The sequence below is a fragment of the Passer domesticus genome, chromosome 2 (genome assembly GCF_036417665.1).
Source record: "Passer domesticus isolate bPasDom1 chromosome 2, bPasDom1.hap1, whole genome shotgun sequence".
Classification (NCBI taxonomy): Eukaryota; Metazoa; Chordata; class Aves; order Passeriformes; family Passeridae; genus Passer; species Passer domesticus.
The window spans coordinates 100,554,584-100,575,401 of record NC_087475.1 but is presented as its reverse complement, the minus strand read 5'-3'; the positions used below and the strand labels follow the sequence as shown (position 1 = coordinate 100,575,401).

General features: G+C 46.1%; 1 protein-coding gene across 1 annotated transcript; it reads left to right on the top strand.

Annotated features, from left to right (window-relative positions):
- Positions 1-672: 672 nt before the first annotated feature.
- On the top strand, positions 673-7,101 carry LOC135295563 (olfactory receptor 10AC1-like). Its single transcript, XM_064411329.1, is given in 2 exon segments — positions 673-688; positions 5,140-7,101. A coding segment is annotated over 1 exon segment (999 nt). The 5' UTR covers positions 673-688; the 3' UTR covers positions 6,139-7,101.
- Positions 7,102-20,818: the final 13,717 nt, after the last annotated feature.

Sequence of the window (20,818 nt, the reverse complement as noted above, 5' to 3'; positions counted from 1 at the left end):
GAGACTGCCATTTCCCTGGCCATTGCTGGGACTGGCTGTCCTTCTCCTCCAGGTTTCCAGGTACCTCTCAGTTGTTTCCCTTTTATCCAGATTGCTCCACATTACACTGAACTTCCCAGTTTCTCTTGCCTTCTTTGGAGAAGGCTGGCAATCCACGGGTGTGGATAGGCAAGCCCAGTACTGGCCCTTTTTCTGAAGACCAAGGGGAATATCCTCTGAAGTATGTTGCAATTGCTGATAGAAGCTGATACAATGTGATTCATTAACCGTAGCTGGATTCCAAGAGACTCTTTATACAAATTCGGGCTAAGGCAGACCAGTACCAAAGCCTTGCAGGCACGTACTGAAATAAATCACACAGTTAAGAGTGCGAGGGAGGAGAGCAGGGCTGAACTCTGCAGCCAGGCAGAAAGTACAGCTCTCTAATATGCTGCAGACTCAAGACATGCAAACACTAATGCCAACGTGCAGCTTTTAATAATCTGTTATGAATCTGGCTGTAAGCTGATGCAATGGAAGTGCTGGGAACCTGAAAGGTGTGGGCTAGAGGAGGAAGTATGGAGTCGCTTTGACATGCATATTCTCATCCTCTGCTGCTTGTTGTTTGTCTGGTTGCTGTGTGTTCTGGCACTGGGCTGTGCAGCTCACTCCAGCTAGCACTCCCCTCTTGGGGAGCCATGTTTTGGAGGTAAGGTGTGGGAGTGTGTTGAAACGTTGCGGGGAGGTGTAAGTTGCATGTTAATAAATGATGGCTTATCTGCACAGACTGAAACAGTAATTTGCCTGATTTATTTCAGTGTAAGGCTGGGCACTATGGTAAAAAAAAAATTAGTGTATGTAACTGCTGACTGTGTGGTATTGGTTACTGGCTATGTGCTGACTCACCTCAGTTCACCTCCAGTCCAGCAGGAGGAAAGGACCACCTGAAGATGAGAAAGCTGGAATAGACTTGTCAAAATAGTTCCTGATAATTATTTTTGCATTGTTACTGAGGCAGCAGATTTTCTCCTGCAGTTTGGGTCAGAGAAGAGGACAAAGTAAGAAATAGCACCAAAGCCCCTGAATTTTATTTTGTAACACAAAGATAAACTCTAAATGACTTAATTAGCTGATGTCCTGAAATTCTGACAGAGTTTACTAGAGGGAGCAGTCTTACTCTGCAAAGCATTTGACTAAAATAGAGTTCACTGTAAAGATTTGCTTCCATTTATAATCCACCCAGCTTGCTAGGTGTAATTAGAAAATAACCAGCACCTTGATTTTGCTCCTGTTACAGCTGCAAAGACATGTCACCAAGAGAGGCTTCAGAGATGCTGTTTTGTTCAGCATTATACAACAGTACCTAGAATTCAAGACAGATTCAGAATTCGGTTTTGAAAATGCTCTAAAAACATTCTGTGCCCTGAATTATTTGCAGAACTTTAAACAATAAGAAGTGTAAGGAAAATAGTTGAAAAGAAAAAAATAAATTTAAAAATTAAGGAAGTGACTCGAGAAACTAAAGAAGATAGACTTTACTGTCATAGCTGTAATACAAGAAGTTAAATGACAAGTTTAAAATAGAGTAAAAATACTTGAATACAACTTTTCCAGTGTTCCAGATGTGGCTACATGTGTCACAGATGAAGGGGCATAATCACTTTCCTTCACCTGTTGGACACATTCTTACTATTGCAGCCCAATAAGTGGTTGGTCTTCGTTGCCCCTTCCTGGCTCCTGTTCCTTGCTGTCCACTGGAAGACCAGGTTCTTTTCCCAGCACAATCAGTCCCAGACTGGATCGATGCATGAGGCAGTTTTGTTTCAAAATTACTATACCACATAGATAAAATATGAAAGAAAAACATTTTGAAAGTATTCCTTCTAAACCAGGTCCTGTGAAAAATCTTGAGGTACCATAGTTACATGTTTCTGCCAAGCAGATCCATTTTAACAGTCAAAAATCTTGACTTTGCTTCTCTTTTCCACTCACATAAGGCTACAGATCTCTTTCATTGTCTCACTGTAAGTAGCCAGGAAAATGTAACAATGGCAATAAAAATAAATTGGGCTCAAATAATCTCAGTCCTATCAATTGCTGAATGGTGATTTCATCTGAGCCAGTAAAAGATAATGGGTCACCTGAACTGGTGAAAACTCCATATACAGATGTGTTTAAAGTCTTTATATCTGTTTTACTTTGCCTCTAAGTATTAGTTGGCTTAAACTTACCTAAACACCCACAGCTTTATTTTTATTTAAGAAGAACAGCAATGATTTTGTTGCTTAAAACGTTGCCATGCCAGGTACAAAGCAGCCCCATCAATAATCAGCAACTTTCAATGGCTTCAGTGAAGAGAACAAGAGAGCAGGGTGCCACCCTCTGAAGATGCAATTACATCCTATTGCTCAATTTACAGAAAACCTGCAACCCCCCCTTTCTTGGGAGGAATGGAACTGCCTGCCCTTGGTGCAGGGAGGAGGCAGCAGGGAACAGGACAGACTTCTGCATCACATGGCATATAAGGAACTGGGTCCTGCAGAGGAGAAGAGAGGATGGCCATGAGATGCTGAAAGAAAACGTTGGTTCTAGGGGCACCCACAGCCAGAGGGAGCCCAGACTGGGCAAGAAACAGAATCTCAGCCAGACTGAACAGCACACATCATCAAGAGAAAGAAGTCTCTATTTTCTTACCTTTTAACCCAGAGAAGGTATGTTGCCACTGAAGCAAACAGCTCCAAACAAAAGGAAGGGAAACCCCTGTTTTTTTCCCACTTCTTAGCCCTGTTGTGTTTAGTAGAATCCTCTTAAAGCCTCAGCACTTGGAGTGAGGGGAGCCCCAGCTGGTCCTCAGTGACTCAGTCCACAGCCATGCACCAACCCCTTACTCCTGTTTTCAGTGAACACCTTCTGCTTGCATAGAGTGTCAAGAAAGATTTACAGCCAGACTGCTTAGAACTGCTTTTGGGGAGGTCTTGCAGCAGCAAAATGTAGATGTAGGAGTTAACTGTGTCCAGCAGTATTATTTTTACTTGCTTTTGCAGGAGTGCTGCTCTCTCTATGTTCTCTAAAGAGTTCCTTCTTGGTCTTCACTGACAGTCCATTATTTTTTGGTCTTGGAGTTTATGGTAGTTTCTTCCTAGCTTGTTAATTTTGCTGACTTATCAGTCTGCTCTAAGGCAGACTGATTAAATTCCTAGTTTTGCACCTGAGGTAATATAATTGTGGGTATTTTCATATTTACCTGAGTCCAAAGATGTTTCAAATGCTGTGGAGATACTGAATCACAAGGAAACCTTGGGGAAAAAAAAAAAAAAAAAAAAAAAGGCAAAGGTCTGTAGGCTTTAAGTAGATTCACCTCCTCAACTGTAGTGATTATTTTTTCTGGAGTTTTTTTGAAACATCCTTTTCCAGGAAAATCCCCATCTCCACTAACAGCTTTTCCACCAATTTCACATTCCTTCTATTAGTCTTCAATGACATTTCATGTCATTTTACAGTTTGTTTCACCCTTAAATACTGCTGGGATTTTTATATAAGCAGAAGTCTTCAAGAAAGCTCTGATTTTATTTCTGTTTTACAGCAAAGTGTAGAAAGAGTTGCAATTATTCCTTGTAGTTAATACTGTATTGATGAACATGTCAGCAATGAACTCTGTTCAACCATGACCAGCATATAATTTATTTTTGTATGTGTCTCTACATTCTTATCTTTCCTAGATTTTTCAGCTTAAGTAGCTTTGTATCAGTCCACTTTCCTAGGAAATTTCTGTTCTTCCTGTGAAAAGCAAGATCTCAGTCTCCATGTCCAGGATGTTAGCATTGTGTTTTCCTTAAAAAACTGTTACAGAGTATGTATGTTGCCATGGACATCTTTGGTTTGGAGAGTGGAAGTTTGTTTACTTTAACTCTGATGCCACAGGGCTGAGTCAGGCATAAAGATGTAAGCAGCCAAAATGTCAGCCCTAATTTTGGAATCCTCATGTCTAATCACTGAAACCCTCTTTCTGTATGAACTTTATGGCAGACCCACTGTGGAGAAGGGAAAAGCCAGTCAGAGAACACCTCAAATTCCCCTAATAGGAGTCAGGCTGCAGCACAGAAGCTCCATCTCACTGTCTAGTTGTCCTTGCACATCTCTGACACAGATGTAGGGGACTGCAGAAATGCTGTGAATAGCGAATTAACAAGTCTGCCTTGGAGTAGAAGCACAAGGAACAGCAGCAGCTTCTGTGAGACCTAGGAGCTGATGATTGTCAAGAACCAAACACCTCTGTCTGCAGCTTCTTAGGAAACGCAGATCAGGAGGGAGAGTCCAGTGAAGACTTTCAAAAGCAGGACAGCTCAGTCAGACTAATCAGTGTCAACTCCTAAAAGGCACCTAATGCATGTTTAAAGCCTACACATGGTCACAAATCTCAGAACAACTCAGAAGAAGTGATGAAGACCCAACCATTGACAGTCTTTGTCACCAACGTCGTGACAAAGAATCCTAGGCAGATTGTTTGGGCACAAGAACCTTGGTGATTGTGAGAATTTGGGCCTGAGATTGTGCTGAATGTGGCTGAGTGAAATCACGTTTGAAGTTTGGGATTTTTTTTCAATGAAATCACCTTCCTCCCTACCCAATAAGCTTTACTACACTGGTTCTACAGTAATGCAGCATTATTTCCTATTACAAATCAAGGGCAACTCCAACGAGGGGAGAGAGAATGATGCATCTGACTCCATCATCAGAAGGCTAAATAATTATTTCATTATGCTATACTATATATATTGCATGTAAACTGAATCTGCCGTGCACTCACCCTTGCTCACAACTGCACAGAACTGCACTCATCTCTCATTCTCTTATGACTGTCTCATGACAGTCCAACACAAACATTCTCCTGGTTCTGACAGGCCAAGCAAACAAAACATCCCCACTCTGGGTAAACAATCTCCATATTGCATTCCACTTTGGCACAACACGGGCACAGCAAGTGATAAGAATTGTGTTTTCTCTTTCTCTGATGTTCAGAGAATGTGAATCCCAGAAATATGCCTGGGAAGAATGATGCCTTGCTTTTCTCTGTGAAGAGAAATGTGGCAACAATTTCCTATAGGGAATTGATTGCCAGACATCAAATTCAGCTGTCTCCCTTCTGTTTCTGTCCTGCAGATGCCATGTGAGGGCTGCATGGAGTGGGACAATGTGAGCACTGGCACAACCATGGAGTTCCTCCTGCTCGGCTTCTCCGAGCTGCTCCATCTGCGGGTCCTGCTCTTCCTTACCTTTCTCACTGTCCATTTGGTCACACTGGCAGGGAATATGATGATCTTCATGGCGGTGGTGATGGAGCCCTCACGTTCCCCCATGCTTTTCTTCCTCAGCCAACTCTCTGCCATGGAGCTCTGCTAAATTTTAGTCATCATCCCCAAGGCACTGCTCAACCTGGCGGCGGGCGGCAGCGCCATCTCCGCGCTGGGCTGTGCCGCACAGATGCAGTTCTTCGTGGCCCTCAGCGGGGCCGACTGCTTCCTGCTGGCAGCCATGTCCTACAACCGCTACGTGACCATGTGCCAGCCCCTGCACTACACAGCCCTGGTGGGCGAGGGGCTGTGCCTCCGCCTGGCTCTGGCCTGCGCCCTGGGAGGCTTCGCCCTGGGCTTGACGGTGGCTGTGTTATGCCTGCCTTTCTGTCAGCCCCGCTGAATTGAGCACTTCTTCTGCAATGTGCCTGCCGTGCTGCGCCTGGCCTGCATGCAGGGATACACCGCCGAGCTGCCCATGCTGGCGGCCTGTGTGCTCCTGCTGCTGCTCCCCTTCCTGCTAATCCTGGCCTCATACCTCTGCATTGCTGTGGCTTTGTTAGGCGTCACCTCCCCTGTGGGAAGGGGCAAGGCCTTTTCCACCTGCTTTTCACACCTAGCCGTCATCTTACTGCACTATGGCTGCGCCACCTTCATCTACATTCGTCCCAAGTCCAGTTACTCACCAGCTCGGGACAAGGTGGTGTCTCTGGTCTACACCAACATTACTCCTTTAATGTATCCTCTCATTTATAGTCTGAGGAAAAAGGAAATCAGAGAGATCCTCAAGAAAATGATGAGGAGGAAGAAAATAGGTAAACTGGGATACTATCAGAGTTGTGATGTGTGTGTATGTGGTAAATTTTAGTAGAACATACACATGCTTGCTGGAAAACAGCCCCATAACCAGACAACCATAGGCTTCACTAAGGCAAATATCCAGGCAGAATTCTACATGCATCACTACATTCATGAGAAAAAAATATCTCTGCTCAAAAAAATCCCCAACATAATACTTGATCTAAAGGAAAATGCTTTAGTGAGTTGTGAGGATGAAGAGCTTTGATCAGTCACTGGTCTCACTTCTCTGATCACATACATATTCAGGCTCACTCTGATCACATCCCAGCACAATCAGAAGATCAACACAAAAATTTCTAAAGCTAATAAACCAATACTACAGTATTAATTTTGTTATTTTTCTATCAAGATGACAGTAGAAATTGGGTAATCAGTACAGATTTTAGACTGGTAAGTTTAGCAGCACAATAAATCTGTAGGGACTTAAAGGAAGGTTAGAAGAAGAAAGTCCATGGCTAGAAAGAAGGGTAAAATAGCTGTGGTTTTCTCCAAATTTAGTAGAAGGCTGCACTCTGGCATCACATGACAAATGGAAAGATTGTTAGTGTAAACTCATCTAACCTTGAATTATTCTACATATTGAAAGTTAAAATGCCATTAGTCTAACAAGAGTATGGCTTTGCTATGCCTGTTCTGCAGGAAGCAAAACATGTTTCCTTTTATAGGGAGATGCTTTAGGTTTGGATTGTTCCTATGGCAACACAAAGCCTAAGATACTTGTTTTATCATGTGACTTTCACCGGCAAAGACTGCATCATATAAATATGAATGCCTGGGGAGTGTTGAGATGTGTAATTGTAAAAGTAATAATACTGCTGCCACAATTACTGCAATTTCTTCAGCAAAACCAGTGAGACTTACAGCACAGGCTGGACTGCAGCAGACGTAAGAGTCTGAAAGGTGCAAAGCAGTGCTATTTTATGAGTTTCCTATGTGTAGGAGGAACAGGATGATTCAGACAAATTAGAGAAGATCAATTTTGGCCAGGAAGGGGGCAGGGGGCGGGGGGGAAGAACCAACTTAATTATTTTATTTAATACTTCCCTCCCCTGTGTCTTTTTAAAGGCCATAGAGACCCTATGATTCAGAATCCACCTTTTACGCAGAAAATAGTTGAGAAAAAATTAAAATGTTTGCTTCTGTTCCTCTGTCTAATCCAAAGGAATTTCAGCACCCCAGCTGCCCTCAACTCTCTTGCTGGGCAGATTGAGAGAGCAGAGTGGTATTTGTTTTCTCTGGGCTACAATCATTAAAAATTATGGTAAGTGGATTTGACAAATGTAAGAAATTGGCACCGTAACTAAGGAAGTTAACTTGGAGCCCTCTGACAAAAGAGAAATGTGGAATTTAAAATTGACATTAAAAGCTCTCTTCAAGTTCAGAGTCTAGCCTGCCTAAAACATTAACACAGAATATTGGCTCTCAAGTCAATGAATACATAATTACTCTGTGGGCAAACACTTAGATGCATTATTTAAAATTATCAAATTGCAATGAACATTTTAATCATCTGCCAGCTCTTCCAAAAGTGAGAAGGGGAGGGTCTCAATGAGAGAACACTATGTACCAATAGAGAAGTACTTCAGAATTAGAGAAGTACTTTGAATCAAATACTATTAAGTAACTGTAATGAGCACAGGAAAAATAGGAAGCATCAATTCTAAATCCTGTCAAGTCAAATCAGGCTTTAAAGTTAATCCTGTTGCAAGCAGTTGGCTGGACTTGAAATGGCCAGAGGTCCTTCTTGAGATTAGCAGGACTCTGCATCAGAGGTTTCTAACCTGCCATTGAGGAGGTACTGATATGTCCAAAAGCCTGGCAATAAAACTGAAGGACAGAAAGACACTGAGGTTTATAATACTGTTCAAAGCCTTGGTAGAGGCCCTCACATATTTCTGGCAGCTGTGGGCATGGGATAGCAGAGAGATAACTGTGACCTGCTATGGGAAGATAGCAGGGCTGTCCCTGAACAGAGGCACCTGGGCAGACCTCTCCTCACCCCAGGGATATAAGATGATGCCTTTGGAAGGGATGACATACCTAAACAGCAGCCAGGTTAGACCCCCAGCTCTTTCCTTCTGAGATACATGTGGGAAGTACAACAAGCAGTGGAGGCTTTCTGAGAAGACACTTTCTCTATCCAGTGTTCTTGCAGAAGAACAGAGCAAGGCGATATCCCAGAGCCCAAGACCATCCTCACCAGCATTCCCACATCCACTAGTCCAAGACTAACCCTATCAGTATTCCCACACCCATTCACAGCACCCTTTCCCCCCACCCCATGCCAGCTGTATTGAGCACTGTATAGATCTGTAGATAGCATGAGTTAAGAGAAGCAGTAATGTATAAGAGATATCAGACACATCTTCTTTCTAAAATGTTATCTTCTAATTGACTGGACCTGCCTGAGGTCCCTTTTCCACTCAACAAGTGTCAGTTTCAGTCCTGTTGACTCAGCACACTGTGTGCTGAGAGCTGGAGAATGCTCAAGCGAAGTATCCACCATCCCCGATGTAGGCATGAACACAAATAATCATTTTTAAAAGGTAATTTCTAAGTTCTCCTCGGAACTTCATGGATCCAGCAGGATCCAGTCAGGCAGTGCAGATTTTAACAAATGCACATTCCACCTCCAACCAAAGATGGGTATAGAAAAGATCTTTCCATGGGTGTTGTAGTTTTTTTGGGTTGGACAGGGATTCAAGACTCCCCAGTGAATGAGTACAGCTGGGTAGCTGCATTTCAAATGGTCTTGTCCATTCTTGGAAGAGGAATGCAGAGACTTGAGATGTGGCAAATATAGATGTCATGAAGTTTTCCAGTGAAACCAATTAGGACATCACTAAGAATCACTTCATGGTTTACACAGCCATAAAAACAGAGTACTCACCTTTGCAATTAATTTCATAAAGGTGGCCTTGAGCAAGCACTGTGTGAGAACACAGATCTTATCAATGGTGCAGCACCAGAGCCCAGCTTGTAAGAATTGAACCTGGAAGATCACATCAGTGATCAGCTGTCCACATTCTCAAAAATGAAGAGAGTTTGGAGGGTGATGGCCCAGACTTTGGGCAGCATTCAGGATATTCAAGGTCCGGCACCTTGAATGGTATATGCCACTGAAAGGTTCCTCCACTCAAGGAGATATTTCAAGGTGGCTCCTTCAGAGCTACTACCAGTACCAGTGGTACTGGGAGGATACAAGTGAAACCTGCCTTTCAGTATAGAGAGGAACCAGAGAAAAATGCTTTGGTGTTTTTTGTTTGTTTTTGTTTGGTTGGGGTTTTTTGTTTTGTTTTGGGGTTTTTTGCACACTATTATGCTTTGCTGGCATTCTAGGTAAGACATTTCTTAAAAGTTGTTCCTATAAATAATCAATCTCCTAAAATATGTAAATGCACCTGCATTAAAAAAAAGTCTATATTTTCCTAGGAGTATAAATACAAAAAGTTTATTTAGGGGATTTGTTTCTGTTATGGGTAAGGAGGGATTTGTTTCTATTATGGGTAAGGAAAATTGAAAAATTGTCAAAATCCAGTTTTAAGAACTAGGAAGAAATTTCAGTGTATTTATCTTCCCTTGACAGTCATGTTATCACATTGTGGGATTGCGTTTGTTCGCTCTCCCCCCACTCTTTGGTTGGTTTAGTCCCAGGATATCTGTTGTCCATCAATCTCCCTCACTCCTCCCTTACTCCTCCCAGGTTAGTCAAGTTCCTCCCCAATTCCCTGTCCGTCATCCAGCGGACCCCTCCCATCTTCCAGAATTTTCTTAGAGTCCTGCTGGGTGATTGGATTGGGAATTGGGGCCCCTCCCTCAGTTTGTTACAAATGGTTGTTCAGGTTGTCTGTTATCGCCAGGTTACACCCCCCCTGCCCCCTGATTGGTTGCTTTGTATCCTTTATAATCTGCTGTCGGGCACATTTGCTTGTCTTTCGGCGGTCCTCCTGTTGGCATTAAACCTGACCTTATCACCCCGAAAGAACGTCTCTTCTCATTCCTGCGGGCTGCAGTCTTCGTCGTTCTCCGGAATCCTCCGTCACTCCGGGCCTCCACGCCCTAGGCGCACCCCAATCCTCTAGAGGACACAGGGGGCGTCATTGTGCTGCCGGTGACGCTGGCCTCGGCCAGCCGGGTTTCCTGCTGAGGCTGACGCACTGCTGCAGTTTGGCGCCCAACGTGGGGCCCTGAGAAGACCACCAGGACACACGGACGAGGATTCCGGATCCCTGGACTCAGTTCGTTTGGATTTGGACTCTACCTCTGTGGCCGTCAAGCTACCCTGTGGTGAGCAGACCCCGTTTTAGGGGTGGCGCTCCCCAGGGATCGGGACCGGTAGCTCCAGCGCCCAGGAGTCGGTTCCCTCCGCAGGATCCTCCCACCTTGGACCTTTCCCGGATCAGTCGCCAAGCGTGAGTTCTTCGCTCCTCCCTTTCACTTTTTCTCTCCCTCACCCCCGTCTTTTTAAATTTACCTCATTTTCCGCGGATTTATCCGCTCCGGCCGTTTTATCGGTCCATCTAATTCAAGTCCTGCAGGCCATTTTCTCTTTACCGGCATAGACCGGCGGCGGGGTTTGGCGACTGTCCTTTTTCTGCTCTTCCTCTCCTTTTTTCATTTTTCCAAGGCGGGCGGGCTTGGGTCATCATTTAACATCAGTATGGGTGCAAAAGTCTCGACGACCCAAAAGAGACTTGTTAGAAAAGTTCAGGGGGTTTTAGTTGTGGGGGGTTTTGATAATGTTAACAAGAAAGATGTTAAAATGTTGGTTGCTTGGCTCCTCTCCCAATTCCCTACCACAGACCCCGAGCAGATTCTTAACCACACGTTTTGGTCCCATGTCGTTTTAAAAGCTAACAGTATGTGCCGCTCGGGGAACTCCAAGATGTTGAAAATTGCGTTTCTAAGCTCGACCATTCGGGACCTTTTAAGATCTAACAGGCAAGTGGGAGAGCAGCCAACCTCACCCGAGTTAGTCCCCAGTTCGGTTGTGTGTTCTTCCCCTACCCCTCTTCCCTCTACCTCTACCCCGAGATCAGGGATCCTGAAGAGAGCAGCCCGCGACGGCAGCGCGCAGGAGTTGTACCATCTCCCTGGCTCTCTTCAGGGTGTCCCTTCCCCCCGCCCGAGGAGTCCTGGCCAGACTCTTCGGGATTCTCCCTGTCCCCCCTTTTCCCCAGTTAAGTGTATAAAAGGTTCGAAGTCTGTTCGTTTTCACCCTCCCCCTTCCCCTACCCCTTCGGGAGATTCGCTATTCCAAAATGGCGCGGGTGAATCCCAAAATGGCGGAGACCTCATGGTCTTTCCCGCCGAAACTCCTTCTTCTTCCCGAAATCCCTTTCGTTCACCCCGAAACCCTTTCCGCTTCCCTGACCCCCCCTCTTCCTCGGTTCCCTCCGCTCCATCCTTGCCTCCGCCCCTTCCTCTGCGCGGCGCTCCGCCATTGGCTCCACCTTTCGCAGCCTCCGCCTTTGAGGCGGGGACAACGTCACCGGTCCCCGCCCCTGTCATTGACTCCTCCCCTTCCGCCCCGGACCCTGGTTCCCACGCTCCCTCTTCCGGTTCCCACGCTCCGTCGAGCGCTGGGGCGGGGGCTGGGGCCCGGGGCCAGGGGCCGCTGCTGAACTTTTCCGCGGCTCCGGTTTCTTACATTCCAGGGAGGGAAGGGAGGACCCAGGCCCAGTGGGTCCCATTTTCAAACCAAACTATCAAAGAGTTGTGTAAGGCCCAGAAGGATTACTCCAGGGAAAGCGAGTTTTTCCGGGGAATCCTGAGGGCCACCCTAACAGATGCCATAGTCGTTCCTGCCGATCTCCGGCGGATTTTTTCATGCCTGCTCAGCCCCTCAGAGTTCCGTCTCTGGGAGGCAAATTGGAAAAGAGAAATAGGCAAGATTTTGCCTCTTTTATGGCAAGATGCAGGCTCCGCTAGAGACACGGAGGGAGGAATGATTTCCACAGACCATCTTTGTGGCATCGGGGACTGGGCCGACGGGAATTACCAGTCATGGTATATTCCTGCAGAGGCGCTTAAGGCAACAACATCAGCAGCTTTGAAAGCGTTCACCACCCTTAGGTCTCCTACTGCCCCTCTAATTCCCTATTCTAAGATTGTGCAGGGAGACAATGAGCCATTTCTTTTGTTTACTGAACGTTTACGCAAAGCTGTTGAGATACAGGTTCAGGACGAGGCAACCCGGGAAGGAATTCTAACGGAGATGGCGGCCACCAATGCCAACCCTGCGTGCAAGGCTGCCATCCTCAGCCTCCCGTTCGACCCTCCACCGGACCTGACACAGATGTTGCAAGTCTGCGAAAGGAAGGTGTCGGTCCTCCCTGAAAATCTTCCCCGAGGACAGCACCCGACACCCCGGAGAGTCGCCGCGGCGGACGCTGCCCCTGCAGAGGCCGACAATTCAGCACAGCATCGGACGCCCCGTCCCATCCGAAAACCACCTCCCGGCGCCGATGCTCCGTGCCACTTATGTCAGAGGACTGGACATTGGATGCCTGACTGCCCGTTGAGGAAGGAGTTCTACAATTTTAAATTCCATCAGAAGCCTCAACGGGCAGATCAGCATTCAAAAAACTAATTATTGAGCGCGAGGCCTCCCCGCGCAATGACAAAAGTAGGGCGGAAAATTCTACATCACGCGGGGGGGGAGGAGGAGGGGGTCAACCGGACGCGGCTCCCCAAGTTAATCCGCCTATGTTGACAAATCCACTGGACTCGACTATTCCATATCCCATACTGACTACTACTTCTAACATCTCTCCATACAGGCTCCAGCTCATCGAGCCCCTACACCTGACAGACACCAGTTTCCGGGAAGTCTCCGTCTCGCCTGACGTACCAGGTACTTGGTGGCGGGTCAAATGTAAGTATGTCGTTGTCGGAGACACGAAACACACCCCACCACACATCAACATCTTGCCAGGGATGTTGTCCACACACATACATGCTTTTTCCGTCGTCCTGCATTGCACACAGCCACCCATCTTTCTGCCCAAGGGCCAGGTGATCGCACAAGCGATCCCTATCCCAGAGGTTTACCACACTACCACCGAAACAGACGCAACACCTACCGTGGCTTGGTCTCAATTTGTCACCGGAGACAAGCCACGGCTCACGTGCCACATACAAAAAGATGGGGAGGCCACCACATTACATGGACTCTTGGACACCGGGGCAGATGTGACGATCATTCCCGCAAGGGAATGGCCGGCACATTGGGAGCTGCAAAACGTGGCTGGAAAAATCCAGGGTGTCGGGGGGGTCCAATTAGCGAAGCAATCCCGGAGCTTCGTTCAAATTATGGGGCCAGACGGGCAATTGGCCTCTGTTCGCCCGTTTGTTTTAGACTATTCGGAACCCCTGTGGGGAAGAGACCTCCTTGCCCAATGGGGAGCCAAAATTGACCTGCCATCGGCTCCCCCGGTTTTTCGGGCAGCGGTCACTGAGGGGCGCCCTACCCAGAAACTCGTTTGGAAATCGGATGTCCCCGTCTGGGTAGAGCAGTGGCCGCTTTCTAAACAAAAACTTAAGGCGCTCCAGGAGCTCGTGGATGACCAGTTACAGAAGGGCCATCTGGTGGAGTCCACGTCGCCGTGGAACTCCCCAGTCTTTGTCATCAAAAAACCTAATAAGAACAAGTGGCGGCTCCTCCACGATCTCCGCAAAATTAATAACATCATTGAAGATATGGGGTCTCTTCAACCAGGGATGCCGTCCCCGGCGATGCTCCCTCAAAACCATCAATTGGCTGTCATCGATATCAAAGATTGCTTTTTCCAAATTCCCCTGCATCCGGATGATGCCCCACGTTTCGCCTTCTCGGTTCCCACCATCAACCGAGAAGCCCCAAGGAGGAGGTATCATTGGACAGTTTTGCCACAAGGCATGAAGAACTCGCCGGTAATCTGCCAGTGGTACGTGTCCTCCTTGTTGTCCCCGGTGCGTGTTGCAATGCCAGGAGTTATAATCCAACACTACATGGACGACATCTTAGTTTGCGCTCCGACAGACGACATGCTTACACATGCGCTTGACCTGACAATCAACTCATTGATTGCTGCAGGGTTCGAGCTGCAACAGGATAAGATTCAACGGATGCCACCCTGGAAATACCTGGGCCTTGAGATTGGCCGCCGTACTATTGTACCTCAAAAAATAGCAATTCGGCCAAACATTCGGACTCTTTCTGATGTACAACAGCTGTGTGGGGCATTAAATTGGGTGAGACCTTGGCTGGGTATTTCCACCGAGAACCTGGCCCCCCTTTTCAATTTATTGAAAGGGGGAGAGGAGCTTAGTTCTCCAAGGTCGCTCACCCCAGAGGCACAGTCTGCATTAGAAAAGATTCAGACGTTCATTTCAAATCGGCAAGCTCATCGATATCGTCCCGAGCTGCCATTCAAATTCATCATTCTGGGAAGATTGCCACACCTCCATGGGGTGATTTTTCAATGGGACACTACCATCAGAAAGGATCAAGGGGCTAAGGATCCTCTCTTAATCATAGAGTGGGTCTTTCTTAGTCACCACAGATCCAAAAGAATGACCAAGCCACAGGAGCTGGTGGCAGAACTCATCCGCAAAGCACGCCTGCGGATCCGGGAGTTAGCAGGTGTGGACTTCGACTGCATTCACGTTCCCATCCAACTGAGTTCAGGTAACTTTACCAAGGCTATGTTGGAACACCTCCTGCAGGAGAACGAATCATTACAGTTTGCACTCGACAGCTTCTCTGGCCAAATTTCCATCCACAAACCCTCACATAAATTCTTTAATTCGGACATTCAATTCCACCTCTCGCTAAAATCGATTCAGAGTCGAACTCCTCTCGAAGCCCTGACAGTTTTCACTGACGCGTCTGGAGCATCCCACAAGTCAGTAATGACTTGGAAGGATCCTCAGACTCAGCAGTGGGAGGCTGATGTTAAGATAGTTCTGGGGTCTCCCCAGATCGCTGAGTTGGACGCTGTCGTCCGGGCTTTTGAGAAGTTCGCTGAGCCCTTTAATTTGGTAACTGATTCGGCCTACGTAGCCGGAGTCGTTTCCCGAGCTGAGGGTGCAATCTTGCAGGAGGTCTCCAACAACACCTTGTTCCTCTTGCTCTCGAAATTAATCCGACTAGTCTCCCACCGAGAGCAACCATTTTACGTGATGCACGTCAGGTCTCACACCGAGCTACCGGGGTTCATCATGGAGGGGAACAGGAGAGCCGATGCTCTTGCTGCCCCTGTCCAGGTGGCCCCCCTCCCGTGCGTGTTTGAGCAAGCCAAGCTCAGCCACCAGCTTTTCCACCAGAATGCTCCAGGCCTTGTTCGACAGTTTAAAATCTCTCGGGAACAGGCCAGGGCAATTGTGGCAACATGTCCCCAGTGCCAAGCTTTTCAGCTTCCCTCTATTCCATCAGGCACCAACCCCCGAGGTCTATCAAGTTGCGAGGTGTGGCAGATGGATGTGACACACATCCCAGAGTTCGGACGTCTGTCGTACGTACATGTTTCTATCGACACCTTTTCTAATGCGGTCTACGCCTCTGCCCACGCAGGGGAGAAAGCTAATGATGTTAAGAAACATCTGTTGTTGGCTTTCTCTGTGTTGGGCATCCCAAAGTCTATAAAAACAGACAACGGCCCAGCGTACAAGTCCAGGGAGTTGCGAAGCTTCCTGCAGCAATGGGGAATAGAGCACAAGACCGGCATCCCCTATTCCCCGACAGGCCAAGCCATGGTGGAGAGAGCCCATCAGAGCCTGAAAAACACTCTACACCATCAGCATTCGGCAATGAAGATGGACTCCCCACAGACCCGCCTTGCGCGAGCCTTGTATACCATCAATTTTCTTAACTGCTCGTTTGATAATTTAAATCCACCTGTCGTGCGTCACTTTGGCCAGAACAAAAATTTAAAACCGGAGACAAAACCACCAGTCTTAATAAAGGACCCGGAAACTTGGAGGACGGAAGGGCCATTTGACCTGGTGACCTGGGGGAGAGGATATGCTTGCGTATCCACCCCCTCAGGTCCCAAGTGGATTCCATCAAAATGGGTCAAGCCCTTCCTCCCCAAAAAGCAGGTGTCGGTAGGTGAAGTTCCCCAAGTTCAGGAGTCCTGTTGGAGGCGTAGGCGGAAACCCTTTGAGGGAGACTTAGATATCCTGGGATCGGAATTTTGATTTCTCTCACTTACGCGTTTCTTATGTATCTATTGTTTTAGGGCCCACGCTATGGCAGCCCCACTGGAGACCGTACGACTCACGGCCTTTGTCATCATTTTCTCACTCCTTCCGTCGCCATCTACGCCGTGGGTTGTTCCCCAGCCAAGAAAAAACGTCTGGAGAACTCTCGCCGACGCCCTCGGTCAAGACAGTCTTTGCCTCACCACCGCGTCAGCGGCAGACCCCTTGTCCACCTGCCTTGTGGGGATCCCATCTCCTCCAGATGAGTTGCCCTTGTCTCTCCGTGATTCTCTAGAGCCTTTTTTTGAAAATAAAATCAACCGTCCCTCTGACCCTAACCCCAATATTGTCTGGAGGAGATTCGCCAACAAATTAAATCAGTCCAAAACTGAACCCCTAGAATTTAAACTACTCGGGTCCTCCACATTTCATTTTTGCATTCAATTCTTCCCTTACTCTGACCTGGACACATCCCTACCAATCATAAATATCACATCTAATTACTCGTTATGCCCTTCCCTGTCACAGATTACGACTTCGATTACCTATGACTTTAAACCTCGCTCCTTACCCAATGGTTTCTTTTTCATTTGCGAAAACCGAGCTTGGCAAGGCATCCCCTCTCGCCTTCTCGGAGGTCCGTGTACTATCGGCCGGCTGTCGCTGTTTACACCCAGCACAAGTCAAATTATTAATTGGCGAAAGATAGAGGTCGCAGCAAATTCGAATAGAACCAGAAGAGATTTAGCCAATTTGGATAATACATGCGACGAGGAAATTTTCCATTGGAGTAAACCGGAGGAGGTGGCGTGGATCACCTTCCTCCCCTGGGTGGCAGTCGCTCAAGCGTTAGGCGAATTAGGCCACCTAGAGTGCTGGGTTGCGAAGCAAGCAAATCTTACATCAGCCGCGCTAAGCGACCTTCTAGAAGACGAGGAAATCACAAGGCAGGCCACTTTGCAGAACAGGCCAGCAATAGATTTTCTATTGCTGCTCCATGACCATCGCTGCCAGGACTTTGAGGGGCTCTGCTGTTTGAATTTAACGTCTAAGGCCGAGGACGTCCGTCTCGCCATTGACCAGATGCGAGAGATGATCAGCAAAATTAAGGAAGACTCCGCAGATTGGCTGGGGAACTTGTTCTCCGGATGGGGACTGTCAGGGTGGCTTGGGTCCGTGTTAAAGACTATTATTTTAGTTGTGTTTGTCGTTCTACTGGTTCTTATTGTTATTTCAATTTTGTGGACAATTCTCAAGAGACTCGCGATTAAGTTGGCTACCCCAGCAGTCGTGAACCATGTGATGGAGCTGCAGCCATCAGAAGAAGAAGATCTACAGTACATGGACTTTGGCTACGACTGCTGGGAGGAAGATGTTTAGTTCCATTTATTTTCTTTTATTTTTAAACAAAAAAGGGGGAGATGTGGGATTGCGTTTGTTCGCTCTCCCCCCACTCTTTGGTTGGTTTAGTCCCAGGATATCTGTTGTCCATCAATCTCCCTCACTCCTCCCTTACTCCTCCCAGGTTAGTCAAGTTCCTCCCCAATTCCCTGTCCGTCATCCAGCGGACCCCTCCCATCTTCCAGAATTTTCTTAGAGTCCTGCTGGGTGATTGGATTGGGGATTGGGGCCCCTCCCTCAGTTTGTTACAAATGGTTGTTCAGGTTGTCTGTTATCGCCAGGTTACACCCCCCCTGCCCCCTGATTGGTTGCTTTGTATCCTTTATAATCTGCTGTCGGGCACATTTGCTTGTCTTTCGGCGGTCCTCCTGTTGGCATTAAACCTGACCTTATCACCCCGAAAGAACGTCTCTTCTCATTCCTGCGGGCTGCAGTCTTCGTCGTTCTCCGGAATCCTCCGTCACTCCGGGCCTCCACGCCCTAGGCGCACCCCAATCCTCTAGAGGACACAGGGGGCGTCATTGTGCTGCCGGTGACGCTGGCCTCGGCCAGCCGGGTTTCCTGCTGAGGCTGACGCACTGCTGCAATCACATTCTGTCTGTTTTGGCTTACATGGAAAGTGTGTCCACCAGTCTTTCTTTCTTTCACATTCCTTAAAAGCTTAGAAAACCTGCAAATAATCCTACATTTACCCAAATAGATGTTTTTTATCCTTTGATCTGAAGCAGGAAGGTGAAATTAATACAGCTGTTTAGAATAATGGAGTTGTAAAATTAAATGGCTGTGGGCTTAGTAGTAAACCTAGAAAATAAATGTTAATATAATGAGTGTGAAAAGTTGTCAAAGATTTTCTTTATTAAGAAAAGACCTCTGTTTTCTATGTTTATTATGAACATGCCAAAGGAGCAATATTTACTGTTATTACTTTTCTATTTACATATTTTACTATTATAAAGGCTAGAATGCTATAGGAGTTTCTCTTGCAGATATTTATAGATAGAATATTTACAAAAGAAGAGAGATGAGTCCTTCCTGAGATTGTTTTTTACTATTATATGAAATTATGTAATCAGCATAAAAAATCTGATAATTTCCTATATGATATAAAACAAATATAGTCCACACCCCCATAAACAAGCTAATGGGAAAGAAATTTCTGCCATTTCTCCACAGAATTAAACATTTCTACAAGCTTTTTATTTCTCAACTCAGCTGTTGCACAGGCCTTAAGCTTCCTTTCAATGGATTGTTTCAGGAAGCAACCAGGAACAGAGGACAAAAACTAATCAGGAGACCAAAGTGGAGCTGAAGAATGAGGTGAAGCTCCTGCCAGCTGGTTGGTTTCAGAATTAGTTTCACCTTGCCCTACAAGTACCTCCACATCAAAAAGCTGACTGAAGGTGTTATTAATAACTCCAGTTCTGTATCCCTAACCTAAAGCTCTTGGCTCTAAAGATCCTATTGTGCTCAGTTGTCTTCCAAGAAAGTCCAGGAAAAAGTGAGAATGGGAAGGTCGACACCCACCCAGTGTGTACCTTTGGCTTTACCTGCATAAGTGCAAGAATATGAGACAGGCTGGTTTTACAAATTGGTATGTAAAGATGTAAGACCATCTGGTTCTACAAATTGGCATGTAAAGTTGAGGGAAGACATGATGGCTCAGCAGCATATGGCCTCTAGTCTAGTCACTGCTGAAAATCAGGTCTCCTAAAATCTGTGTAGTGTTTCATTGTGGTTTTGCTGTACAGTTGCTCTCAGCATTCATTTCAGTTTTCATGTTTTGATTTAATTAATGAGTTCAAGTTTCAAAAAAATCAAGTGGGAGGCTGAACTGAGAATAGAGTTGGCAGTGAGCTGGGAAGATGTTAACACATTCAATGCCCTCTTTCCATCTGCAAGTTGTCTGCTTCAAATACCTTCTCCTGATGTCCACCTTGAAACCTCTCAGGGAGAATGCTGCTTGCTAACACAGTGAACAGTGGAAACTATTTCATTTCTGCACTGGACAGCAGCTCTTCAACATCAGGATCAAGCTACAACAGCAACAAATATGGACAAGCTTCTTGTGTTTAGATTGTGGAGGCAACTGTAATTTGTTAAGAAGAGGACCACAAAAATATCTCAAAAAACATATCAGAAACAGACATAAAAGCTTTAAAACATTTGTTATAAACACCCAGAAAATAAAAGATTTATTAACTCACACATTCACTTGTAAGAGCAGAAAAAATAATTTAAAATTACACTATCTAAGTGACTAATGGTACGGCTTTTTATTGTATTTTAGTAAAGCCTTTAGTAAAGCATCGGTGAGATATTTCCATGCTTGAACATAATTAATCCAGGACTGGGGAAGAATGGCTAGAATATATGAAAAAATTACAAAAAAATTGCCATGCAGAGGTTACTATTGCTATATTTTGAGCTTTGATTCAGCTACTAAAATATTATATTCTCACTTTTCTATAATCTAGTGGAATAAGTCATCAGCATTTCTCTACTAGAAATAAGTCATCAGTTCATTTCTCTACTAGAAATCAAGTTTATCTGGGTCAGATTTTATGTTTATCACACATATGCAGTTGTGTCAGTAATGCTTAAGGAGAAACTGAATCCTCTCGTGAAATCTTAATGCCACCAAGATGAATAGACAACTTTAAAGATGCCCAGGAAGAATGTGCCCTCAAAGAGAAGTGCTAAATGTAGAACTGCACTTTTTGGATTTCTAAGTATATAATGTGCTGCAATAGTATAATAGAAAGAAACTAACTCTTGTGACCCAGATTTGTACCACTTAGGGAAGTTTTATGATCAGGAGAATGAATCAGATTCTATTATGACTTGCTTTTCATTGGTTTCCTCTTGTCTGTACAAAATGTCACACCTCAGCATAGGCGAAGCCCTGTTTGGCTGCTCTCCGGAGGCAGCCGGGACCTCTGGGGCTCCACAGCCGCTGGAACACAAAGGGGAGCAGAGCTGGGCTAATACGGCAAGAGAGTTATCTCAGGTAATTTCTGTGGAAAAGCAAGGTCCTTCCCCTCATTTGCAGGATGGTGTAATAATTTAACTGAGCCCTGTTTTGCAAGCCAAATAAAGAGCAT